Here is a 27,630-nt window from a genome sequence, read left to right as displayed (position 1 = left end):
CGTTTTATGGCGTAGAAGGCCCTGCGAGCTTTTTCTCTCAGTTCATTTACTGCCGGGTTAAAGTTTCCTGTGGAACTGATGTTTAGTCCGAGGTAAGTATAATCTTTAATCTCTCTCTCACACACACACACACACACCCTCCTTCTCTCACTCACACAGACTTCTCTTCCCTTATTTCACGCTGAATCCCTCTCACTCATCCCCAAACCACTGTATTAATCCTCCACCTCCTCCACTTTGCCATGATTGACAGCTGAAGCGTTTCTGGCCCCGCCCCCTCCAGTCTCCCGACCCCATTAGGCCAGACTGCAAAATGACGTAAGCGGCTCCCTTATCTAAGTCGCTGGCCAAACCCTCCCTATACTACAGTACTTAACACTGGATTTAAAGACTCAGTCCAAACCCACAACACACAACTTTTTTTAAATAAAAAAAGGACCTGGGTTCGAGTCTTACTGCTGATTACTGTCTGTAAGAAGTTTGGTATGTCTTGGTTCTCCTAAAATGGCTATGCTTATTGTTTTCTTATTGTGGTGGTACTGGACTCACCACAACACCTCATGCTGCACAGCTCCCAAGACTTTGGTTCAATACACACCACAGGTCACTGCATGTGTGGAGTTTGACATTGTTAGATTGTAAATGGATTGAGTTACAGATAATAAAAAAAAAAAAAAAGATCACCTAAAGCATTCATGTTATCTTTATCTATCCTGATCAGGGCCACAGCGAATCCTGAAGAGCACTGAGCACAAGGTACAAGTCACCTGTGACACTAAGCCAATTTTTCTATTAACCTTTTTTTTTTTTAATGTACAGTAGATTCTGGCAGATGCTGGCACTGAGTAAAGGAGCCACTAAAATTTTGGACCATCTGGCAGGTATCTCAAAGCTTACCTCCCTCTCTTTACAGCACCCCTGGGTCTAAAGAGCTGGAAAATATTGTAATATTGCTGTGATATATGTAACTATAATACATGGTCAAATATATGTGCACCTCTGAACCCACTAAGGTCCACCACTATCCATTTAGGACCTGTATTAGAACATTCTAAGAAGAACTAAAGTAGTTCTAATAGCCTGAAGTGTTGGCCTACTTTCTATAGGCAGCTTCATTTGTACATACTGTTGCTGGTATATTAAATTTGATCCAAGCTTTGTATTTTAGAATCAGTTGTCGGTAAGCTACTATAGACATCTCCACATTTCAGCATGCAGATAGTGGATTGGCTGCTCAAATGTGTCCAGAGGTGAGATTAGGTAAGTGAAAATGTAGGCGTGTGTTTTCTTTGCAATGGATTGGCACCTTGTCGGAGGGGATTTCAGCCTTGCGCCCCTGTAATTCTGGATGTCTCAGACCTGAATGAAGCTCTTATTGAAAATAACATGCTGAATAAATAACGGAAGCTGAGTGAGGCGGCTATAACAGGACAGAAATGTATCCAAACTGCAAGATGGAAACCACCCATTCTATTCGGTACCACCCATTCTACTGTTAGTGTTTGTCAAGGGAAAACTGCACAGCTCTGTTTAATTTCCTGCTCCTGTTCCCAGAGTGTGACCTAAATATTTGAACCCACCAGTTAGAAGGCAAATTCGCACTTTTGGCCAAAAAACTAAAGTCAGGAGTCAGATTTAGATCAAATCCAGCATTTTAATGTACATTACAAAATCATTGAAACTGATTTTTTTTCCTTCGTACATTTGGTAGCAATAAGGCAGAATTAGTTTACCAAACATCAGTGAAAGGTCGAACACGTATAAATATTATTAACATCGTCCCAAAGCTGCAGTGAGTCACCGCTTCTTCCCCTGGCATCAGTGCTGAAGGCAGGAAAAAGCTTCCTCACTGTTGCTTGGTCCACACAGTGCCAAGTAACCAATGTTTACTGTAATACAAAAATGATCCTTTTGGCAAAAAGTGTGATTAATGGATAGAATTTCTGGCATTGGGAATGCTTTTTTGCTTCCGTTTTAGTTGAACCGAGTGTAAGTGTAAAAGTCATACACAGACAGCACATTCTTTGCTGTAGACTGGAAAAAAAGCTACAAAATTACAAAAATCATTCATTTTAAAATCGCTAAAAATATCCTGAAAATCTGTGTCAAATCAACAACAACGGAAAAAAAAACTCATTTACAAGGCAAGACGTATCAGAGTTGGACTGCACATCATGTGGTGAGTGTTTGCATGAGATTTACAGGACAGTGTTTAGTGTATAAATGGTACCAGTGGTTGCGGCTCAGGAAAGAAAACTCATTTGACTGGACACCTGAAAATGCACAGAAATTCAAGGCAGCACTCTGGGCTCTCGGCTCAGATGCTTGTTTTTGCATGAACCTGACACTGAGATGGCTCAAAACCAGAGTCACGAGTGCAATACTGCTGCGATACTCCGTACGATTTATTACGGATAATCGTTCGACTTTCACTCACGTCTCATTTCATAAAACATAACAGCTCTTAATGAACCAGAACGTCACTCTGCTGCATCACCTTAATATTCTCCCAAACAGCCCCAAAATAATGCCGACTCAAATCACAACACATACATAACAAATGAAGATATTTGAATATGTATGTGTATATATATTTATAATATATATTATTAAATGCCTAAAATGTTCCAGTATGTCACAGTTCCCTTCAGTCAGTGTTTGGAGATCCAGACAATGACGCCTGTAAGAAAGAAAAAGTAAAAAGAAATTAAAGAGGATGGATTTACTATAATTCAAAACAGAAATAAAGTGGGAGTCAAAAGTTATTCTGCACAGGCACCTCTCTATCTGCTAATCAGGGTCCTTACACAGTGTTTGAAGACCCCACGTGTTTGCTGCAGGCGCTGCCAATTATGCCCGCTAGATGGCACCCAGCTGACCAGTGGCAACGCCGAGTTTCGAACTGAGGAGTTCAGAATCTCGGCGCTGGTGTGCTAGTGGAATATCCCGCTGCGCCACCTGGGCACCTTGAGTTCTTTTTTAAAATGTATTTATTATTTCTTAAGATTTTTAACATCATGTTTTACACTTTGGTTACATTCATGACAGAAACGGTAGTTACTCGTTACACAAAATTCATCAGTTCACAAGTTCAATGTCAAACACAGTTATGGACAATTTTGTAACTCCAATTCACCTGACTGCAGGTCTTTGGACTAACGGAGGAAACCCACACAGGCACAGGGAGAACATGCAAACTCCACACAGAAAGGACCTGGACCGCCCCACTTGGCGATCAAACCCAGGCCCTTCTTGCCGTGAGGCGACAGTGCTACCCACTGAGCCACTGTGCCGTCAGGTTTTCTAAAAAGCTAAAATTCATGTTTTTATTTAAATTAAGGAAGTAGAATTTCATCATACTGTACACATGTATACACCGATCAACCATAACATTAAAACCACCTCATTTTTTCTACACTAACTGTCCATTTTATGAGCTCCACTTACCATATAGGAGCACTTTGTAGTTCTACAATTACTGACTGCAGTTCATCTGTTTCTCTGCATGCTTTGTTAACCCTCTTTCATGCTGTTCTTCAATAGTCAGGACCCCCACAGGACCACCACAGAGCAGGTATTATTTAGGTTGTGGATGATCTCAGCACTGCAGTGACAATGACATGGTGATGATGTGTTAGTGTGTGTTGTGTTGGTATGAGTGGATAAGACACAGCAATGATGCTGGAGTTTTTAAACAGCTCACTGTCACTGCTGGAAGAATAGTCCACCAACCAAAAATATCCAGCCAACAGCGACCTGTCAGTGTCACTGCAGTGCTGAGAATGATCCACCACCTAAATAATACCTGCTCTGTGGGGGTCCTGACCATTGAAGAACAGGGTGAAAGCAGGTTAAAAAAGTATGTAGAGAAATAGATGGACTACAGTCAGTAATGATGGAACTACAAAGTGCTTCTATATGGTAAGTGGAGCTGATAATTTGGACAGTGAGTAGAAACAAGGAGGTGGTTTTAATGTTATGGCTGATCAGTGTAAATGTACACAAGACAAACAACAGCATTCCATTCTGTCTAAAAGTAATAAAGAAAATGAAGAAAAGAAAAATGAAGAAAAGAGACAGTAAGAACAGACACAAAAACAGGAAGACAAAGAACAATGGCAGATAAAAGAAGAAAAAAAAGATTATTTAGAAAATAGAAACACAAAAGTACCCAGTTGTTTTTTTAATTTTCCTTCTTGTCAGTTTTTGCTTTCTGAGGCACCAGTGCTTTACGAAGGAACGGTAGAATCAGGTAGGCAATGAAGAAAAAGATGTGACCACAGAAATACACTGATGAATAAACCTGAGAAGAAAAAAAAAAAAAAAAAATCACATGAATGAAACACTGGTAAACAGCAAACAAATCCTTAAAATGCATAAAAGCACCTGAATAGTTTAGAATTTTTAAAATTTCCATCACACATCCAAAGCAACCCATTAAAATTTCTGAGCATTGAGTGAATACAGCCTGACTTTGGTCTATAAATAATAGAACTCAGAAACAGAATCCACTGAGTTGTTATTTTGCCCCCAGTTTAAATGAAACATCTTATTAAAAGAAAACAGAGGCATGTTTTGAAAGGTTATGACCTCATGTACATGTTCACCTGTGACCCTTGATCATGTCAAAAAGCAACCAATCTATCATGCCAGTGATTGTACCAGTGCTTCATTGCTCACCCACCTTGAGCCACTTATCATAAGTGAAGAGACAGAATGGTACTAATGGGTAGCCCATGAAGAGCCAGTGGATGAACTGTTGTACAACGTATAGGAGTGGATACAGGCGGCTGTGGATGATGTTCGTCAGTGTCGGACTGTCCTTTATTAGTGCCTGTGTCTGAGAAAACACAATCATGGTTGTTAGCTTTTGGTATTTTCATGGATAGACAACATGGCAAAAATAATGTAGTTTTACAATATCACAGTTTTTTACAACCCCAAATCAGAAGAAGTTGGGACACTATGGAAAATGCAAAAAAATAAAAAAATAAAACATGTTTCTTACGTTTTGTTACATAAAAAAAAAAGGTGTTTGGCAGTGATTTATTATTATTTTTAAAAATATTTTTGTTTATGCATTTTCTCCCCTTTTTCTCCCTTTTAGCACGTCCAATTGTGTCATGCTTCCTCTCCACCAATGCCGATCCCCGCTCTGATTGAGGAGAACAAAACTAACGCACGCCCCCTCCGACACGTGGGCAGCAGCCGTACGCATTTTGTCACCTACACTTTAACAAGTGCAATGTAGATCAGCACTGTGTACGGAGAGACACACCGTGACAGCACTTTTTTCCTGTCTCTATGCAGGCGCCATCAATCAGCCAGCAGAGGTCGTAAATTGCATTAGTTATGAGAGAGTCCCTATCCGACTTTAATATCCCACCCCGATCTGAACAATAGGCCAATCGTTGTTCATGTGGCTGCTCAGCCCAGACGGCAGGCAGAGCTGAGACTCGATACGGTGTATTCGAGCTCCCAGGAATGGGCCATTAAGTACTAATGTCCTTAATTTGTGATGTCATAATGTCCCCATCACATTTTTTTAACAAATTCTTGTTTATGATGAACACAAACATCTTTGTTCATACTACTACTAATACTTATTACATTTTTATTTAATCGTTTTTATTTTTCCATTCTACTCATTGCATTTCTTTTGCCACTAGCACCACCGCCAGCTGGCTGAAGAGAGCCGCAGACTATCCCACGCCTTTTCTAAGACAATGCAGTTGTAAGCTACTTTTTTTCACTAGACAGCAGTGGACTCCCACAGAGAGCTGTACTACGCCGCTTCATGCCAAGGATACCCCATTAAGCTTTCGTTCCATCAGGCACGGCAAGTTGTGCCCATGAGACACCTGGCTAGGTTAATAGCACTGCTGATATTTGAACTGTAGTGGTGGACTCATTAGACTGTTGTGCCATAAGCAAATTTGACCCAGTTTGCCACCTTTTTAAAGCCCCGCCAATGAGACAAAATGTTTGTGTGATGCCAAAAGCAAAGCACAGCCATGGAGGAGACAAAAAACGATTGTCATTGTTTCAAAAAACCCTGAACTGTTGTATTCAACTAAATGCTTACTTGTTTTTCCACGTTGACAATGATGAACTCCATAGAGAAGCAGACCAGGTAGCCGGAGTGCAGACCATGCCAGATCGCCAGGAACAGCAGCGTGGCCATCTGTGATGCCAACTTATTCCCAAGAAACTTCAGCCTCTTGAAAATGTGTCTGTATGAAAATGGAATAACACAGTCAGACAGTTCGCACACTGGTAAACAGGAAACATGCGGCAGCTCTAATAATGACTAGCTGTGCTAAACAAAGCTGGAATATACCTGGCCACCCATGCATTGGTGTTGATGTTGAAGGAGTTGATGGTGCCTGTGAAGAGTGGTGTGGTTTCATATATCCAGACCCTCATATTAGCACAGGCATCCCATTTGGGTTTGCCATTCTCATCTGAGCCATTGTAGCCAAGCCCAGTAAGGATGCACACACCCTCCTAAAATGACAGAAAAAAAGGTACATAAATTAAGAGCGCACATTATTTTCCCTTAATAGGAATCGATCATAAGCTCATAAAGTCATGGTATCTGTTGCACTGCTACTCCAAGCTCACTTTCTTCGGATGCATTGCAGTAAGGTAATCCACTACTACTTCTAGCCCACTTTTAATCTGTCCAGTGATACCTGACACAAAGTATTAAAGATTCTAGGCTTTACAAGACATAGTATTTACAAAGAATTTAATAATTACTCGCATCTGCTTAAACTCCCAACATGAGTGAGAGCTGTTTGATCTGCTTCATATATAAACAACAGTTATATCACACATGATTATTAATGTACTGTGAAGTGCAATCAATGACTGCAATCTCCCAACCTGACACTACATTATTTTTGCCATGTTATCTGTTCATGTAAATACCAAAAGCTAACAACCATGATTGTGTTTTCTCAGGCACAGGCACTGATAAAGGACAGCCCAACACTAACGACCATCGCCCACAGCCGCCTGTATCCACTCCTATACATTGTGCAACAGTTAATCCACTGGCTCTTAATGGGCTACCCACTGGCACTACAGTTTCTGTCTATTATGTCCAACTACTCACAGAAAAGTTAACATAAATATCAAGAGGCTTCTCTTCTGCACTTGGTGCTCAAGTGCCAAAATGTTTAAATACGGTTTCAATTAGAATTTTAAGTGATTAAAAATTCTAATGATCCTAAAGGCACCACGGTGTTTCCTGGTGATTTCAATTATTAATAGAACAAACGCTTTTTCAATGGAATCTAATTTACATACTTGGAACAAGAAAGCTCAGTGTTCTTCTTAATCTTGGAGAAAATGCAGTCCAGTATATTTTTATTAGCATATACAGAAATATTTTTTTATATTTATACATACATTTACTTTGTTCATATAAGTACTAATATAAATTAATTTAATGATATTAAATCTAAATTAATTGTGTTTTGGTGAATACTTACCGTTATTAGCCAGCAGCTGACATATTTGTACAGATTTACTTTAGCCCACAGAAGAATATACACACACCTGTACCAAAAAGGCTGAGCCTAAAAAAGACATTTAACAAATTTGTTAACATTATAACAAAAAATTACCAAGACAAAATTTCTATAAAATAACATTGAGAATGACTTTTTCTAGATGTGAGGAATTCTGGACCCTAAAAAATGTTTTTATAATACATAAATCGAACAAAGCTCTCTGAGAAACAAATTTAAAGGTGCTGGTCAAATCTCAATCTCTCATTTAGCAGAAACAACTGTGCCTAAGGGTGGAAGTTTGATTGGGTTTCTCATTGCTGCTGCAATTGTGGCCTTTGCTGGCTGGTCAAGGAGAGTGGGCTATGTATTACAGAGCTAGTCTCTTCTTCATGCTTTTGTACTTTCTCAAAAGCGATTGAATAAAGAGCAATGCCTCCTACAGTTTAAAGAGCGGAAATGTTTCCATCATTCTCACCTACGCCACAGTTTTACCCAAACCCAAGTTTATTTTAAATCAAATAAAAAACAAATTAATCAAATACAATTCTAAATTTTTCCATTTCATTTTCATGTTGTTTTTTCTGCTTTATCATGGTGAGGGTCACAGCGGGCAGGTTTCCCGGAATCATTAGGCACAATGCAATACCACACCCCAGACAGGATGCCAATCCATCGCAGGGCCCTGGTCACCACCACTCAGACACAGCCAAGCATGTCTGAGGCACCCAGGTGGTGCAGCCAAATAATCCGCTAGCGCACCAGCCCTGAGGTTCTGAACTGCTGAGATCAGAACCTCAGCTCTTCTACCGGTCGGCTGGGCGCCCTCTAGCAGGCATAATTGGCAATGCCTGCAGCAGACAAAATTGGCCATTTAAAGTCTGTCGGAAGGGTAAAAAACCGGACTAATGTGGGTGGGGTCTTCGACGCTGTGTAAGAACCTTGGTTTGTAGCCTGTAGCGCCTGTACAATCAGTGGATCAGTGCGTGGCTTTCCGTGTGCGAATACTGGCCTCATACACGAATTCACCAAAATTGTGGGGTCGGTGTACTGCGCACGCATCAGAGGGAGCATGAGGCAGACAAATATACCCTCCTCGGACATGACTGGAGTCTCCAGCAGCGGAAGATGAATTGACTACGCTAAATTGGGAGAAAAAGGGTAAAAATGCATAAACAAATTGGCAAAAAAAAAAGCATGTCTGAATGTAGACTTCTGACTGGCCGATAGCACCACAGGGGATTCGACCCCTCGATTATAGCTACAATCGGCAAGAGCAATTTACTGCCTCGCCACCCAAGCACCCTAGTTTTTTCTAATGCTATTTATTACCCATTTTCACTCTAACTTCAATACTGACTGTAAGTAGATTTTTCATTTTTTATTTTTTTATTTAGCACGTCCAATTTTTCATCCCATCTATCATCCTCTCATTAGTGCGGATTCCTGCTCCTGGTTGGGGCTGACGAGGCCGTTCCACGCCTCCGTTCCAGCCAATCGACCGTCTTATCACCCACACTTGACGAGTGTAGCGTGGCAGAGTACTGTGCACGGAGGATCACACACTCCGCCACACCCCCTCCCGTCTCCATACAGGCGCCACCAACCAGCCAGCAGAGGGCGCGACCGCCCCGTTCCTGAGAGAGCATCCCCTACGGTCTCAAGTCCCGCCCCCCACCCGGACAACAGGCCAATCGTTGTCCATAGCCGCCCAGCCTCGACCGTGAAGGCAGAGCTGGATTCGAAACGACGCTCCTTCGAAATCCAGCTCTGGTTGCAGCGCATGTCTTTTACCGCTGCGCCACCTGAGCGGCTGTAAGTAGATATTTTCTAATTTCCAAAATCATGGCAATCATAGCAAGTGATCACAAAACATTTTACTGACCTCAAATTCATCTGTAAGGTAATAGCTGTCTGGGTAGTATGGACCAAATATCGTGAAGATACCAAGGCAGATCAAACCCAAAAAGAAACGCTGGAAGGCAGGGATCACACTACAAATAACAAAGGAAAAAAACAAAGATGAAGATGACAGTGCTAGAGTTCAAGTTCAATGAAAATACCGACATGAAAATGTCATGTTTCAGAGGCACATGAGCTTACCTGTTGGGTAGCTGGCCGGGACTGTCTGTCATTTCTCTGGAAACCAGGCATATGTAGTTGCGCAGCGTGAACTGAGGTCCCACTAAAAAGCCTCCATAGAAGTAGGAGAAACCACAAACCTCCAAGAAAGACGGGGTGGTTGGTAGAGCAGAGGTCTTCTGCTCCGCGCTTAATTTAGACTAAAGCAAAGTACAGGACAAACAGAGATGAAAAGTTTTTAAATTCTGATGTATTAGGAAGGGTCAAGGACTCAGACAATTAATCTAGACACAGAACCGGTACAAGGTCAGCTCTCAGAACTACAGATGTTTTTATTCTGATACACAGTAATCCAAAATCCATTTTGGTGCTTCTTTGTTGTTGCTTCAAACAAAAACTTTAAATGTTGATCACTTATTACAATTTATAGTCATGTCCAATTCCTTGATGTAACTTGTAACTTCCCCATTGCTGTACCACCCCTGCCCTGACCGAAAAGAGCCGTGGACTATCATGCACCCCCTCCAATTCACCTCACTTGCATGTTTTTGGATTGTGGGATGAAACCAGAGCACCCGGAGGAAACCCATGCAGACACGGGAAGAACATGCAAACTCCAGACAGAAAAGACCTGGACTGCTCCACCTGGGAATCAAACCCAGGACCTACTTGCAGTGAGGCGACAGTGCTATCCACCGAACCACCGTGCTGCCCGAGGCCTCAATTGCAGCAGTAATGAGGAACCTATTTAACTTCTCTCTCTCAGGCCCAGCCAATTTTGCCTGCTGGATGTCCAGACTGATTGACAGCAGAGCCGAGATTCAAACCCAAGTGCTCACAATATCAGCACATTAGACTGATGCACCAACCGAGAGCTTCCTAGTTCAGGTGTTTTTAAACTGGCACAGCAATGAGAAGCTCCCATTTTAATTTTACATATATTAGCCTTGACTTAAAGTGCAGAAGTGCAGCTGGCTGCAACATGAGTCCTAAAGACCTATGTTTAATTCTCATTGTCGGTCACTTTCTGCAAGGAGTTCAGAATGTTTTCCCTCTTCATCCCCCAAAAACATGCAGACTGTAGATAAACGTTTTACGTCTCCAACGGTGTGAATAGGTATGCAGAAATACACCCTAGATAAGGTGCCAGTTGATTGTAGGGCAACACGAGGACCACTGTGTCCATATGGTGAGCCAGATTAATTTAACACAGTGCCACCGAAGCACCCACTGAAATATCTATAAGTTAAAAAAAATACACATCAATTACTTACTGGATCCTTTCCACCATCATAGTAATCCAATGACAAACCTGTAACGAGAAAAGCACACTAGTGATTAATTAGTCATTCAGTGTTAATGAAAACACAAGGCCAGTTCCTCTGTTAGTTCATCAATACCAAGCCGTGAATAAACATCTAGCGGCTGGTAATAAATATTTCCAAAGCATTTCAACACTGCATGAATAAACACGTTAATTAAGTGTAAATCAGGGATGTCCAAACTACGGCAGGTTTTGAAAAAACTGCTTGAACTGTTTGAACTCTGGGTGAAGCTATCGCATAAAATAAATCTAAATGCTCCCCATGTTCTTTCACCCACAAGTTTTTGGATAAACATGGTGGTTCCAAAGAAACGAAAAACTAGACAAAGAATGCAGAAGATTTCAGACATGCTGGGAAAATGAATATTTTTTCACTAAGTTCAGAGGGAAGTGGGTACGTTTAATTTGAAGAAGTATAATAATCTTCATATTATGATTATAAACTGGTGAGTAAAACTGGCAAAATCTTAGTTTACACAACACTGTCAAAGACAGATAATTACATAGTTTATTACATAATAAAAGTCTATGGCCTGTGTTTTTACTCCATCTGGCCCCCAACAAGAAAAGTTTGGACACCCCTGGTGTAAATGAAGGAAGAAGAAGTGAGTGTACCGATTAGTTTAAGAGTGAGGACACAGTGAGGCATCGTCCACTTGATATCATACTCTTCTGTAGCGGTGTAGTAATAACCAATTAATAAATATGCCTGTAAGAAAGGGGAAAAAGAGAAACGTTAGAACATAAATGTATTAAATTACAAACTCTGTTTGTGTCTTCACTGATTAACTTCATTGTATTTTGTGGTAGGCAGAGGTTCACACTACACGACAGGATTTCTTGTAATCGGGAGTGGCTTTCACACTACACGACTGATCGGTGATAGGGGGTCACACACTACACGTTCTATCACCAACTGGAATTGCAGACAAGCTTCTCTGGTCTCCCAAACTACGTTTTGTCACGAAAACACACGCAAAAATGCACGTCAACAAGTAGCGAGCGATCAAAGTTTGTGCGCTGATGTGCAACGTAAAATTAAGGAGAAAATATAAATGAATCCGAGTGGATTTGGCTTGAATTGTTCTGTAGTAAGTTGGAGGTCAATAAAAAATTTTTTGCAACGCAATGGTGGTGTTATGTTTTGTAGAGAACGATAAGGGCAGATATACTGTAAAACTTGTGTGTGTACCGATGTATTCTGATATAAATTATGCCCCTGTCCCACCTTTTTACAACACCTCCCCTGTGTTTCCCCTCACACCATATCTTGCGTTCTCACTGGCTGTTCGACACAGCACTCACTGCCTGTCGGGCAACTCAGATCCAGATATCTGACATGCTAGATGTCTCTCTTTGTTCAGCCGCTTGGATCGAGTTGTTGAGTGGTTCACACATAGCAAATGAGAGCCGAGTTTCAATCGCCGAGCAAACGCCGAGTTGCTCCCGAATCGGCAAATCTAGCGGCGACCAGTCGGCGAGCAAAAATTAGGGCAAAAATCGTGTAGTGTGAACTAGGGATAAGTTGTTAAGTGATCAGAAGGTTGCTGCTTCAAGTCCCACCATCGCCAAGTTGCCACTGTTGGGCCACTGAGCAAGGCCTTTAACCCTCAATTGCCAGTGTACACCAACCAGGCATAACATTATGAAGTGAGTAACACTGATTATCTCTTCATCACGGCACCTGTTAGTGGGTGGGATATATTAGGCACCAAGTGAACATTTAATCCTCAGAGTTGATGTGTTAGAAGCAGGAAAAATGGGCGAAGGTAAGGATTTGAGTCAGTTTGACAAGGGCCAAATCCTGATGGCTAGACGACTGGGTCAGAGCATCTTCAAAACTGCAGCTCTTGTGGGGTGTTCCCGGTCTGTAGTGGTCAGTATCTATCAAAAGTGGTCCAAGGAAGGAACAGTGGTAAACTGGCGCCAAGGCCAATCAGGGTGCCCATGCTGACCCCTGTCCACCGTCGAAAGCACCAACAAAGGGCATGTGAGCATCGGAACTGGACCACGGGGCAATAGAAGAAGGTGGCCTGGTCTGATAAATTACGTTTTCTTTTACATCACGTGGACAAAGCGCATCTTTTTGATTATTTGATTCATGCCATGAAACACTTCATGTCTGACTGGAGTGTTCTCCTCCAAGATCACATTTTTCCAATTACCAAGGCACAAAGGGCACTAAATCTATTACTAAATGTGTTACAAAATCATATGCTATGCCAACATCCATTAACCATTCTTACTGTCTCCTACTTTACCACTGAGCAAACCTCAATATTGCTGAACAGCAGCTGAAGCAACTAACCCCTCAGTCCAGTTTTTGTAACACCTTCAAGGTATGAGCCTCCCAAGAAGGCGATGCAGTGAAACCTGTTCCAGTAAAGCCAGTGTTTTTATCAAGTTCAGAGGCAAGGCTAATCCAGCAGGCCTGCTGCAGATAATGAGACTACCAGATTAGCCAGATCGGCTTCGCTTGATCAGGTCTGGAAATAAATTCTGTTGATGCAGATTTACAGAAGCAGTGTTAAAGGTAACCACTCTAATAGATGGAGAAACAAAAGATTTTGGGGTAGTATATTGAGAAAGCAGTGATTTGTAATTGGGCTTCACAGTGGCTCGGTGGTAGCACTGTCACCTCACAGCAAGAAGATCCTGGGTTCAATCCCCAGACGGGATGGTCCGGGTCCTTTCTGTGCTGAGTTTGCATGTTCTCCCAGTGTCTGTGTGGGTTTCCTCCGGGAGCTCTGGTTTCCTCCCACAGTCCAAAAACATGCAGTCAGGTTCATTGGAGACACTGAATTGCCCTATAGGTGAATGGGTGTGTGTGTGTATCTGCCCTGGCGCCCCGTCCAGGGTGTTACTGTGTGCCTTGTGCCCATTGAAAAGCTGGAATAGGCTCCAGCATGCACCCTGCGACCCTAATTGGATTAGCGGTTACAAAAGAGAGTGAGTGAGTGATTTGTAATTATTCTTTGATCTGTTATTGAAAACACAGTGTTTCAAGTTTGAACTTAAAAAAGATAGTTTTGGGGGCTGGTTGTAATTTGTCAGTACCGACTTGTATCACATTAGGCCAACCCGTCCACTGTGTTGACCCGCCTGTACTTTTAACACTTAATAAACAGTTTTGGACCAAATACACCAGTTGTCTTTATCTGCACAACTGTACCGGTGCTTTGTTGTCATATTCTGTTTTTGAAACACCTCACATGTTTTTAATAACAAACAGGTCTAGACTGCAGACAGGCCAGTGTAGCACCCTCACTCTTGGATTATGTAGATGTTCTGCCATAACATAGAGAATGCGGCTTGTTATTGTCATGAGCACAGATGTCAGGCCCAAAATGTGTACATGGTACCCTATACAAGTGTGCAAGTTTCCAGTGCCATGAGCTTTAATGCACCACCATACCATGGCAGACCGTGTTTTTTTAACTTTATGCCAGTAACTATCTGGCTCTTATTCTTCCTTGGCCCAGTAAACACAAATTAATAAATCAATTAATGTTGGACTTATCAGACTAAAATACACTTTCCACTGTGCATTAGTCCATTTAATGTGACAACATAAGCTGGACATTGTTGACGGATGGCTGTGTATTATTTATTTATTTTTATATTTTCTTTATGCATTTTCTCTCCTTTTTAGCACGTCCAATTGCCCGATTGTGTCATGCTTCCTCTCCACCAATGCCGATCCCTGCTCTGACTGAGGAGAACGAAGCTAACCCATGCCCCCCTGACACGTGGGCAGCATGCCGTATGCATCTTATCACCTACACTTTGATGAGTGCAGTGCATCTCAGCATTGTGTACGGAGGGACACACCCTGAGAGCACTCTTTTCTCATCTCTGTGTAGGCGCCATCAATCAGCCAGCAGAGGTCGTAATTGCACCAATCATGAGAGAGACCCCATCCGGTTTAGTCCCACCCATATCTGAACAACAGGCCAATCGTTGTTCATGTGGCCGCTCAGCCTAGCTGGCAGGCAGAGCTGAGATTCGACACGATGATTTCGAGATCCCAGCTCTGGTTCCAGTGTGTGTTTTTACAGCTGCGCCACCTTAGCCGACGATACCTGCCATGTCAGGTGCTATGGCTATTATCATGGCTGAATAATAGATTTAATAATAGTCTTTAAACATCAAAGTAGGAGGTCGGAGGTCGGAGGTCGATTTGCTTTCTTTACTGGTGTGTATAGTGGTTAGAGTGTTTGTGTGACTATGGGGGTGTGGAGTTTAATTGTTTTTTCATTACTTATATGGCGTTTTAAGTGCTATTGCACAAAAAGGTCCTGATTTGATACCCAGGTGGAGTAGTCTGGGTCCTTTCTGTCTGGAGTTTGCATGTTCTCCCTGTGTCTGCATGGGTTTTTTTTCTCCGAGTCCAAACACATGCAAGTGAGGTGAATTGGAAATACAAAATTGTCCATGATTGTGTTTGATATTTAACTTGTGAACTGATGAATCTTGTGTAATGAGTAACTACCATTTCTGTCATGAATGTAACCAAAGTGTAAGACATGACATTGTTTGTAGGTAAAGTTTTGTTCTGATGGTGTTCATCTTTTGACATAAATAGAGAATGTGTTTGATAGCAGTTCTTGATCCACAAAGGAGGCAAGTGGGGGCTGGTCTCTTTTTAGCAGGTAGGTATGATTGTTCCAATTGTTTTTTGGGGTATTGAGCTCTTTCCATTTTTAATGTTAGGGTGGATTTCGTAGAGTCTGTTGGTGGTATAAGTTTCCCATTCTTTTTGCCAAGCTGCTGTGGTGTATGCTTTTATATTTGGACAGACCAAAGTGAATTTCCAAACTACTGTCCCAACTAGCACATTAATGGAGAGTTGAGGTAGTAAATGCGTCATTTATGCAAACATTCATGTATTTTGCACAAAATGCAAACACAACAGAGGGATGTTTGTGTTTGTGGTCTACTGTAAGTATCTCACCATCTGAAAGACAAAGCTGCTCAGAACAGCAGTGACCGTCCTTCCCATGAGCCTCAGCAACAGGAACTGAATGACTATGCATATCGCAGAGTGACAGACCTGAGACCCTGGGAGTGAAACAGATGGAGGCAGCTCGGTTAGAACATCCAGACCTGTGCATTTAATAGCTTACACACATAGTAACAGAGAGACATGTTATTTAATACAATGTAAGATCAGAGATTCAGATCAGAGACATTCACACATCATGAGAGGTACAATACTAGGAACATTATAAACGCAGTGTAGTATGGAAACGTAACCTCACTGTGGAGGTTATAAACAGTACTGGAGCGCTTTCAGGATGTAACCGACTGCACTGTTTTCTTTAGCACCATGTCCTATTGCTAGTTTTACTCTAGCAATGGTCACCAAACACATCAGGAAACACAAGATTAAATATCTGGGAACAAACACATCAGTGGCTCATCCAGCAAGTAATTAAAAAAAAAACAAAAAAAAAAACGCTTGTATAAACTTGTATTTCTATGGCAAAGGTTACAAAATCTGTTTTAAACCGGTTTATTGACAACAAACTAACAAGAGGTGGCACATTGTTAGTGTTCAGTGGTTAAATGCTGCATACCTTAACCTGCGGGGACACAAGACTATTAAATATTTAAGATCAAACACACATCAGAGAAGACAAGTGGAAAAGATGTAAGTGCAGTCAATCCTTTTAACAGATTGACTGCTTTGTACAGGGCATGTTCTGTTAAAAGTGTGTTTGCATTGTGATTTCCCATCATCTAGTTCACATGCCCTTAATGCCTCACTAAACTTCAGCTTTAAAGAAATCATTACACACTATAAATCTATAACTAACTAAAAGGTTGATCTTACAGAGGATTGTTTTGTTTTTGGATCAGATACATCTGATCTGTGCTACCAACTGAGCCAGACACCCAACAGACACAACTGGCACAACAAAGCTGGTCTCTCTGTACAAGTGAAAAGAAGAGGCCAGTGACTGTGCACATGTCTGAAAGTATTTGAGATTTAATCTAGTTGTGTCCAATTACTCCGATTGCATCCTCCACTGATTCAACCCTCCACCGCTGAGTGAGGACGCTTCTCAACTAACACACGCCCCCTCCGACACGTGCTAAGTACAGACTGCATTTTTCCCCTTCATGAGTCGAGTTCATATATACAGATCAGAATTGTGCACGGAGAGCCACACCCTGATCAGCATTATTCCTCAGCCCTGTGCAGGCGCCATCAATCAGCCAGCAGGGGTCGTAATTGCACCAGTTATGAGGACCCATGTTCCGGCTTGCCCCTAACCCTATGAACAACAGCCAATCATTGTTCATGTAGCCGGGTGGCAGAGCTGAGTTTCGATACGATGTATTTGAAAACCCAGCTCTGGTGTGCTAGCGTATTTTACTGCTGCGCCACCTGCTAGTATTTGACATTTTTAAACTGAACTGCCATGACAGACCAGGAAAAACACACTCACACACACTGAGCTTAAAAAACAACCAGACAGTTGCTGCAACACTAAAAATGCAGCGTGCCCTGTGTTATGCATTGCATCCAGACACATTTTGCAATGCAATAACTTCTTCATTCTTGCGTATTTGGAAACATGCAACACAAAACACATTTACAGAAGTAAACAGGCAGAGAAAAGACCAACCTGCTGTTGCATCCCAAAGCAGCATGTAAATATAGGCACAGGTTAGTTCATACTTTCACTTTAAACCAATTATATGCACAAAGAACACACCCACTCTGTAATATACAGTTTTACCCTTATTATATTGTATCATATTGCATACATAATGTACTTTACTATCTGTCACATGGTTTTGTACAGAAATAACATTAAACTTAATGATAATCCATGATAGGTGGTGTGATGCAGTCTCAGCATATTATGTTCCAATAACAGTACTAGACAGAGTGCTTTATTTTGCTTACAAGACATCAGTCTTATACTGTAAGCCCTACAATGCCAAACCATAAAAGACAGGATGTAAATATCCACAGGAGGAACTGTTTTGGTTCATGGTTGTTAAACAAAGTCAGACTCATAAAAAACACTGATCAAGTTTGGAGTTTGATTAGTAGATTTTCTGCTGTTACAGAAATCACATATTTAAGTCATTTATTACTACGTAGTACAATAAGCACATAAATATTTATTTTATTTCAATCAACCACTTTATCCTGGTTAAGGTTGTGGCGGTTCTGATTCCAGTGGAATACACTGGGGGGTAGGAGTGTCCTAAACAGGATGTCAATCGATATTGGATATGCCAATCGTTTCTGTGTTGAGATTTGAACCCAGATATCAGCAAAGGAGGGCTAGGGTAACAGACCACTGAACCAAGCACCCACACATTAGCATGTGACAGTTTTTTTCTACTCAGCAGGCCAAACTACTTCTTTTAAAAATTAAATTATTAACATGTAACCAATCAGTTTCGTGGTACAAACAAAAAGTATTGTGCATATTATTAGGGAGCTGATCCAGCATTTATGGCTTCTATGAGGCGATACTGATACTCAGTGTTAGATCAGTACATTCCTAGCACTTTCCCCAAGTCTGTTCTGCAGCTTTTACATTGTTTTCCATTCTACTTTCAATCTACTTTTCAATTTATTTTCTCTTACCAAAGTTGAAGACAGCCAGACAGAGGCCTGAAAGAGCATGGAAGAGATGAAGGACTGAAGGAGACTGATGGAACAGGAACCGCCGGTACACCAGCGCAAGAGGATAACCTGTGAAAAAAGGAGGGTTGTTTATCCATACAATACGTATTTCAAAACGATGATATTAGTTTAAAACAAATTAGCTCCAACAGACTTAAGAGGAGTCTAAATTATCTGTGGTTTTTTTATTCTGAGCAGGAATTGTTTTATAATCAGTTGTCATCTGTAGTATTAATTGGAATTAGAGTGTGTGGGAGAAGTTGTTAAACCAGCAAAACTATTCAGAGTGCCAGCAAAATATCCTAATTAAAGATGTACCTTCTGTTTACTATTTTCTAATGATACCATATAAAGAGTGGCATTAGACGTCCAGATTTTTTTTATAACTGAAACTGTGATTTTACGTTTTTGCATATTTCAAATTCTTACTCTGTACAGACTGCAGCTATGCTCTAAACTGGAACCAAGCATCAGTTGTTGGATATAAATTGAAATGACATTTTTAACAGACAGTAATTGCAATAATAATAATAATAATAATAATAATAATAGAAATAACAGAAAGAAAGAAAACTTACTAAGGATTTGTACAGTGCTGTGAAAAAGAATTTGCCTCCTTCTGAATTGCTTCTATTTTACATATTCACTGTCTGAAATTGATCAAGATTGTGACATGGTTTGCAGCTTGTTGAGACCTTTTAGCTCCATTACATTGCAGAAAAGATTCTGTTTATGTGATAACATAACCAACAGTGATGGTTTGTGTTTGTTTATTAGGATTTGAACGTCATGTTTTACACTCTGGTTACGTTCATGACAAAAACGGTAGTTACTCATTACACAAGATTCATCAGTTCACAAGGTTATATCAAACATGGGCAATTTTGTATCTCCAATTCACCTCACTTGCATGTCTTTGAACTGTGGGAGGAAACCGGAGCACCCGGAGGAAACCCACGCGGACACAGGGAGAACATGCAAACTCCACACAGAAAGAACCCAGGACCTTCTTGCTGTGAGGCGACAGTGCTACCCACTTAGCCGCCGTGCCGCCCCCAGCAGTGATGGTAATGAGCTTGGTGTGTTTAGTCTGGTGGAACTCAATCATCTTAAATTAAGTTAATTGATTGATGAACTAAGGGGGAAATTCCATTCTAACACACATTTTCAAATTGGTGTTGGATACCTTTATTCTCAGAATAATAATGTATTTTGTGTTCTCTTAGGTTGACTATATTTAGAACCCCAATTCGGAAAAAGTTGGGACAATATAAAAAATGCAAATAAAAAAACGTGTGTCCTGTGTTTTTTACATTTACAGTTTGCATCCAAGATATTTTACGTTTTGTCTAATGAGCTTCATTTCATTTGTTAATATAAATCAGTTCCTTCATTTCTGTACTCAAGAACTGTAATCAAATCTGTGCCAATAACCCACCATGTCTGTCTAAAACCTCAAGACTGGAGGACAAGCATTTGAATTGTTGTTGTAAATGATCATCTGTGAATTCAATATTAAACCAATTACTCATGATCACTTCCTTATAATCACCTCTGTATTCAGCAGCATGACCTAATGTAACCTATCCCATGTGTCAGTCCAAAGTCCAGAGAAGATCCGAGTAGCCTGATGTTTCTTAAATCAGATAATCTATTCCAAACCTCCTGTTTGTTTGGAGATGGGTGAATCATTTTACAGTGACAGTTCGTAGCTGACAGCTTTGATCAAATCTGAGGAGGAGTGCAGCCAGGTCACCCTGAAGTGTAAGTCGGAAAGACCTGTCCCGTCAGGCAGTGAGATTTAGGGACATGCCTGTAGGAAGGCATGTAGCAGAGGGAGTGATCAGCATAATCGACCTCCACGTGTGCCAGACAGACTCAGTGTGTTTTAATAATGAGTAACTATTCAATAAGCACCAATACAGGTGGATAAAAATACATCAAGTTGAATTCACACAATCAAACTGAACTCGGCTCGGTTCGGTTCGGTTCGGTTCGACTCGGATCTTTTCGGCAGCTTAGCCAAGTAGAGCAAGAGTCGAACCGACCCCACTAACTTCCACATCACACAGCAGTGTTCCACCCTGTTTTTACATACCTATTATAACTACTGCGCTAACTGTCTGTCAGAAACATGTCTAAAATATTAAGCACAAAAAGTTTAAATGCATTTACCTATTAAAACTGAGAGAACAAGTCGAACAGCCGGTTCGGGCGACCCTAAATAATCAGCTAGTAGCTCCATCAAGGAAGCCGCCATGTTTAGTATGGGCGGAAGTGGCACTGACAGGAGTTTCCGTGCTCGTGTGAGTAAGTCTCCTTTCTCCACAGAGCTATTATTTCTGTTTTACCCTCCCATTTCTCCTCCTCTCTTTCTACACCTTGCACAATTCGCCACTTCTTCATAGAAACCACATTTTAATGCCACTGCAACATTACAGCGCTGTACAAAGATCGTCGAGGTGCAAGGAGTCACCCCAACACGTCCACAGCATATAAAACACTATACTGTATTTTTAAGACGGTCTGACTTTGTGAATCGACTCCATAGCTTCGGAACCGACTCTTAGACCTGTAATTCTAAACACACGCTAACCGAACATTTCTTTAAATTCTTAAACTGACTTTTGTCCCTATTAATTCCTTTTTGAAAACAACAAGCAAGGCTGTGCTAATGTTTTCAGAAAAACACGTACTCTAAACAAAAAAGAGAAATCATGTACATAGGAATCAAAGGAATCGTGTTCATAGATTTCTGAGAGACGATATTTCACAGCTTTAAGTCCATATCATATAGAAAAAGCTTAGTTGAACCGATTCAGTTTTTTGCTTAGGAATCGACTCTTTCATTCGCATTGCCTGACATCTAAAATACACTGTCATAGCTGTAGGTCTGTAGTACACATGTATAAACTAACGGCTCAGTGTTTATTTCCAGCACTCTACTTAATAAAGGCATTTCAGATGCGTTTAGAGAAGTATGTACTAAAAATACACAGGACACATACAGATGCATCATGCAGTCAGATTTTGGACGGCGGGGAGTCACTTTCATGTTCATTCCATATACAATGCTGCATATTTGAGCCGATTCAATTTTAGTCAGTGATTCACTTCAGTGAGTTAACTTCTGGTGTAATTTTCCACCAGTATTTCGAAAAAAAAAAATCCAAGTAAAATAACCATGCCGTGTAAGTTTATGATTTTGAGTAAGAAACAAAATAATTCTGTGATATTTAGAAAGATTTGGGTGGCGCTGTGGCTCAGTGGCTAGCACTGTCACCTCACAGCAAGAAGTGTGGGTTCAATTCCCAGGTGGGGCGGTCTGGGTCCTTTCTGTGTGGAGTCTGCATATTCTCACTGTGTCTGTGTGGGTTTCCTCCAGGAGCTCTGGTTTCCTCCCACAGTCCAAATACATGCAAGTGAGGTGAATTGGATATACTAAATTGTTAATGACTGTGAGTGACCTGATTAATCGTATGTAATGAGTAACTACTGTCATGAATGTAACCAAAGTGTGTACAACATGACGTTAAAATCCTAATAAACAAATTTAAAAAGATTTTGTTTATTGTTGTCATTATAAGGAACATGCAAAAACACAATAAAACAGATTTTCTCAATAAAAATGTATAGAACATTCTAGTCGTATTTATATATTCTTTGTTACATAAACCCACCTAATTGTACAGTTCTTTGTTAAGCCAAATGTTTACACAAATTAATGCAATTAATATACAAATATAATACAAAAACATAATCTCTGTGTGATTGCACACTAGATAGATAGATAGATAGATAGATAGATAGATAGATAGATAGATAGATAGATAGATAGATAGATAGATAGAAACATATTGTTGTAGTCATAAATACAGTATATACAATGTATTGGTTATGGGTATATTTATTTATAGACAATATGACCAATAATACACACACACACACACACACACATATATATATATATATATATATACAGTACAGGCCAAAAGTTTGGACACCTTCTCATTCCTGTGGTTTTTCTTAATTTTTTTTAAATTTTCTACATTGTAGATTAATACTAAAGACATCCAAACTATGAAGGAACACATATGGAATTATGTAGTAAACAAAAAAGTGTTAAACAAACCAGAATATGTTTTATATTTTAGATTCTTCAAAGTAGCCATCTTTTGCTTTAATGACAGATTTGCACACTCTTTGAAATTTTCTCAACCAGCTTTATTAGGTTTCCACCTGGAATGGTTTTCAATGAATGTTTGTGCCTTGTCTAGAGTGAATTTTTGGAATTTGTTGCTTTTTTAATGTGTTTGAGACCATCAGTTGGGTTGTGCAGAGGTAGAGTTGGTAAAATATAAAACATATTCTGGTTTGTTTAACACTTTTTGGTTCACTACATAATTCTTCATAGTTTGGATGTCTTCAGTATTAATCTACAATGTAGAAAATAAAAATAATCAAGAAAAAACATTGAAGAGAAGGTGTGTCCAAACTTTTGGCTGGTGTGTCCAAACTTTTGGCCTGTACTGTATATATATATGTATATATATATATATATATATATATATATATATATATATATATATATATATATATATATATATATATATATTTATATATATGTATATATATCTAGATAAGAACTTGAAATATTTTATAATATTTGTAGTGTTTTTATATATATGTATATATATATATATACATATATACACACAAAAAACACTATAAATATTATAAAATAATTCAAGTTCTTATATAATCTAGCAGGTAAGGTACTGGACTAGTAATCAAAAGGTTGCTGGTTCAAGCCCCACCAATGCCAGGTTGCCACTGTTGGGCTCTTGAGTAAGGCTCTTAACCCTCAATTGATTACATAATATACTGTCACAGTACTGTAAATCGCTTTGGATAAAAGCGTCTGCTAAAATGCTGAAAATTTAAATATATAAAGTGGTACTTCAATGTGAAGACCTACACTTAACTGCTTGTTTTAGATATAGAAATATAATCTTATTTGATTTCAGACAAGCTTTACTATGAAATGACCTACTTTGCTGCACTTTCAAGACATTAACCAGTAGCTGCCGCTATTGCTACTTCAGTCATTGAATCGTTCCTCGAATCGACTGACTCGATTCACTCAGAGAATCCAACACAAGCTTACTTATCTAACAGTCCTCTCCCTATATCACCTATGCAATCTAAACATAATCTATTTTTATACAAGTACGTGTGGGCTTCTCAAATAGAGAAACCTGCTAGACAAATACTAAAAGAGCAAAATTTCCTGAAGTCTATTGGGCTGAACATCTTTCCCATTAGATCACATTAACATCTTGTTGATGGTGAGCTAACATGTAACATATTTAACACCGTGTAAAAGCATGGTTTACACATAAAAACATTATAATGTTACACAATTAACCAAAACATTATTATAAGTATTATTGACAAATGAACATAAAATAAAACATTTGAATGAACGCTTTACACCGCGCAAAGACCTCTGGGTATGTTAGTAGACCACGCCCATTTTAACCCTCTCTTCAATGATATCGACTATACATTCGAAAAACGTACATTCGTTTAAATGTTTAAATACCGATAAGTATGATTATAGTGTAAACGTGCTTACATGTGTTTACTATACACGTTTTTTGGACTCGTTTTATTTATAACTATCTGAAAAGTGGAGAAATATGTGATACAGCAGCCCCTGACAGGACTAAGGGTGTGTCTCAAATCGACAGCCGAAGCCCTGCAATGGATTGGTGCCTTGTCCATAGTATTCCTGCCATGTGCCCAGTGCTTCTGGGTGTAACCCGACAATGATCGGATAAAGAAAAAAAAAAACTCCTGACTCTTGTCTAAATAATTTTATGCACTGCATCAGTGCCACATGACTGACGTACTGATATGTGCGTAAATAAGCAGGTGTGCTAATAAGCAGGTGTGCATGTAAGCGCATTCTTTAAAGGCTAGAATGCACAGGTAAATTAAGAATATTGGGTGTGAATTAAAATCAGAATTCAGCCTTGTTTGGGGGCCCAATAGTGACAACTTGGTGATGATGGGCTTGAACCACCAACTTTACATTACTAGTCCAGTACTTTATCTGCTGAGCTACCAACAGCTACTATCTTGCTACACTTTCTACTTTGACTGTGGCAGAAAAAGGGACCCTGAGCACTCCATTATGGACAATGAGAGCCACTCCCTACACACAGTTATCATAAAACAGAGGAGTATGTTCGGGGCTGCTGTCACTGAGCTGCTCCACGAACAAACTAAAAAGGTCCTTTGTCCCCAAAGCCATTAGGATCTTCAACTCCAGCATTTGGAGACAGCATGTGATAGCTAAGAACTGAGGGCCCTACATGTAGCCATGTACTGTATGTATGTGTATATACATGTATATATGTGTACTTAAGTATATTCATACACATGAGTATGTATGTTGATGTACAGTGTATCACAAAAGTGAGTACACCCCTCACATTTCTGCAGATATTTAAGTATATCTTTTCATGGGACAACACTGACAAAATGACACTTTGACACAATGAAAAGTAGTCTGTGTGCAGCTTATATAACAGTGTAAATTTATTCTTCCCTCAAAATAACTCAAAATACAGCCATTAATGTCTAAACCATCGGCAACAAAAGTGAGTACACCCCTAAGAGACTACACCCCTAAATGTCCAAATTGAGCACTGCTTGTCATTTTCCCTCCAAAATGTCATGTGATTTGTTAGTGTTACTAGGTCTCAGGTGTGCATAGGGAGCAGGTGTGTTCAATTTAGTAGTACAGCTCTCACACTCTCTGATACTGGTCACTGAAAGTTCCAACATGGCACCTCATGGCAAAGAACTCTCTGAGGATCTTAAAAGACGAATTGTTGCGCTACATGAAGATGGCCAAGGCTACAAGAAGATTGCCAACACCCTGAAACTGAGCTGCAGCACAGTGGCCAAGATTATACAGCGTTTTAAAAGAGCAGGGTCCACTCAGAACAGACATCACGTTGGTCGTCCAAAGAAGCTGAGTGCACGTGCTCAGCGTCACATCCAGCTGCTGTCTTTGAAAGATAGGTGCAGGAGTGCTGTCAGCATTGCTGCAGAGATTGAAAAGGTGGGGGGTCAGCCTGTCAGTGCTCAGACCATACGCCGCACACTACATCAAATTGGTCTGCATGGCTGTCACCCCAGAAGGAAGCCTCTTCTGAAGTCTCTACACAAGAAAGCCCGCAAACAGTTTGCTGAAGACATGTAAACAAAGGACATGGATTACTGGAACCATGTCCTATGGTTTGATGAGACCAAGATTAATTTGTTTGGTTCAGATGGTCTCAAGCATGTGTGGCGGCAATCAGGTGAGGAGTACAAAGATAAGTGTGTCATGCCTACAGTCAAGCATGGTGGTGGGAATGCCATGATCTGGGGCTGCATGAGTGCAGCAGGTGTTGGGGAGTTACATTTCATTGAGGGACACATGAACTCCAATATGTACTGTGAAATACTGAAGCAGAGCATGATCCCCTCCCTCCGGAAACTGGTTCGCAGGGCAGTGTTCCAGCATGATAATGACCCCAAACACACCTCTAAGACGACCACTGCTTTATTGAAGAGGCTGAGGGTAAAGGTGATGGACTGGCCAAGCATGTTTCCAGACCTAAACCCAATAGAACATCTTTGGGGCATCCTCAAGCGGAAGGTAGAGGAACGCAAAGTCTCGAATATCCGCCGGCTCCGTGATGTCGTCATGGAGGAGTGGAAAAGCATTCCAGTGGCAACCTGTGAAGCTCTGGTAAACTCCATGCCCAGCAGAGTTAAGGCAGTTCTGGGAAATAATGGTGGCCACACAAAATATTGACACTTCAGGAACTTTCACTAAGGGGTGTACTCACTTTTGTTGCCGGTGGTTTAGACATTAATGGCTGTATATTGAGTTATTTTGAGGGAAGAATAAATTTACACTGTTATATAAGCTGCACACAGACTACTTTTCATTGTGTCAAAGTGTCATTTTGTCAGTGTTGTCCCATGAAAAGATATACTTAAATATCTGCAGAAATGTGAGGGGTGTACTCACTTTTGTGATACACTGTAGATATAGATATGGCTATATTGGCACAATTCAATGTGCAATACTCACCACTCTATCACTGTACTATTTAATATTTAATCTATATTTAATTTGAACCATACACTGTATACTTGGAACTGAACCTCCCTGCAATTGCATTCATTCATCCAATTGTCACTCAGATGCTTCCTTATCATTAGTAACTGCGCTGTAGTTATGCAATATACACCGACCAGCCATAACACCTCCTTGTTTCTAAACACACTGTCCATTTAATCAGCTCCACTTACCATATAGAAGCACTTTGTAGTTCTACTTTGAAGGTCTAGAAGATGACCAACTCAAACAGCAGCAATAGATGAGCGATCATCTCTGACTTTACATCTACAAGGTGGACCAACCAGGTAGGAGTGTCTAATAGAGTGGACAGTGAGTAGACACGGTATTTAAAAACTCCAGCAGCACTGCTGTGTCTAATCCACTCATACCAGCACAACGCACACTAACACACCACCACCATGCCATTGTCACTGCAGTGCTGAGAATGATCCCCCACCGAAATAATACCTGCTCTGTGGGGGTCCTGACCATTGAAGAACAGAGTGAAAGCAGGTTAAAAAGATATGTAGAGAAACAGATGGACTACAGTCAGTAATTGTAGAACTACAAAGTGCTTCTATATGGTAAGTGGAACTGATAAAATAGACATTGAGTGTAGAAACAAGGAGGTGGTTTTAATGTTATGGCAGATCGGTGTATGTAAAAAATCCATCCATCCATCCATCTACTAAAACGCACTTTCTGTCAGGTGGTAGTGATCAAGCAGAAGTGAGTAAGGACAGTTGACATTTCTAAGTTGGAACACACCCTACACTATAGCGTTGAGGGCATCATGGTTAGGACCAGTAAGGTTTTTGGAGGAGGAGCTGCTTGTTTCTCCATATATACCCGGATCTGTTCCTCT

The 27,630-nt window shown here is 40.4% G+C and overlaps 1 protein-coding gene and 1 non-coding gene across 2 annotated transcripts; both read right to left on the bottom strand.

The window, feature by feature from the left end:
* Nucleotides 1–1,634: 1,634 nt before the first annotated feature.
* Nucleotides 1,635–20,915, bottom strand: lpcat3 (lysophosphatidylcholine acyltransferase 3). The gene is made up of 13 exons (XM_062992718.1): nucleotides 20,753–20,915; nucleotides 18,539–18,646; nucleotides 15,878–15,984; nucleotides 11,539–11,632; nucleotides 10,874–10,911; nucleotides 9,621–9,799; nucleotides 9,403–9,511; nucleotides 7,500–7,586; nucleotides 6,341–6,507; nucleotides 6,086–6,233; nucleotides 4,685–4,840; nucleotides 4,172–4,303; nucleotides 1,635–2,680 (listed from the first exon to the last, which is right to left on the bottom strand). Exons 1-12 carry the CDS (start codon nucleotides 20,835–20,837, stop codon nucleotides 4,184–4,186), a joined length of 1,398 nt encoding a protein of 465 aa, XP_062848788.1. The 5' UTR covers nucleotides 20,838–20,915; the 3' UTR covers nucleotides 1,635–2,680; nucleotides 4,172–4,183.
* Nucleotides 20,916–23,812: 2,897 nt separating this feature from the next.
* On the bottom strand, nucleotides 23,813–23,869 carry LOC134311011 (U7 small nuclear RNA). The gene has a single exon (XR_010011378.1). It is a non-coding gene; the product is annotated as a U7 small nuclear RNA (small nuclear RNA).
* Nucleotides 23,870–27,630: the final 3,761 nt, after the last annotated feature.

The sequence above is a fragment of the Trichomycterus rosablanca genome, chromosome 3 (assembly GCF_030014385.1).
Source record: "Trichomycterus rosablanca isolate fTriRos1 chromosome 3, fTriRos1.hap1, whole genome shotgun sequence".
In the NCBI taxonomy this organism is placed as follows: Eukaryota; Metazoa; Chordata; class Actinopteri; order Siluriformes; family Trichomycteridae; genus Trichomycterus; species Trichomycterus rosablanca.
This window is presented reverse-complemented; position numbering and strand designations above follow the sequence as displayed.

Coding starts and splice junctions, on each gene's coding strand:
- lpcat3 (XM_062992718.1), bottom strand. CDS start 20,837: ATGGCGGCTTCCTTGATGGAGCTACTAGCTGATTATTTAGGGTCGCCC. Junction 10,912..11,538: donor CCTCACTCTTAAACTAATCG/GTACACTCACTT, acceptor TTCTCGTTACAG/GTTTGTCATTGGATTACTAT. Junction 4,304..4,684: donor CTTATGATAAGTGGCTCAAG/GTGGGTGAGCAA, acceptor TTTTCTTCTCAG/GTTTATTCATCAGTGTATTT.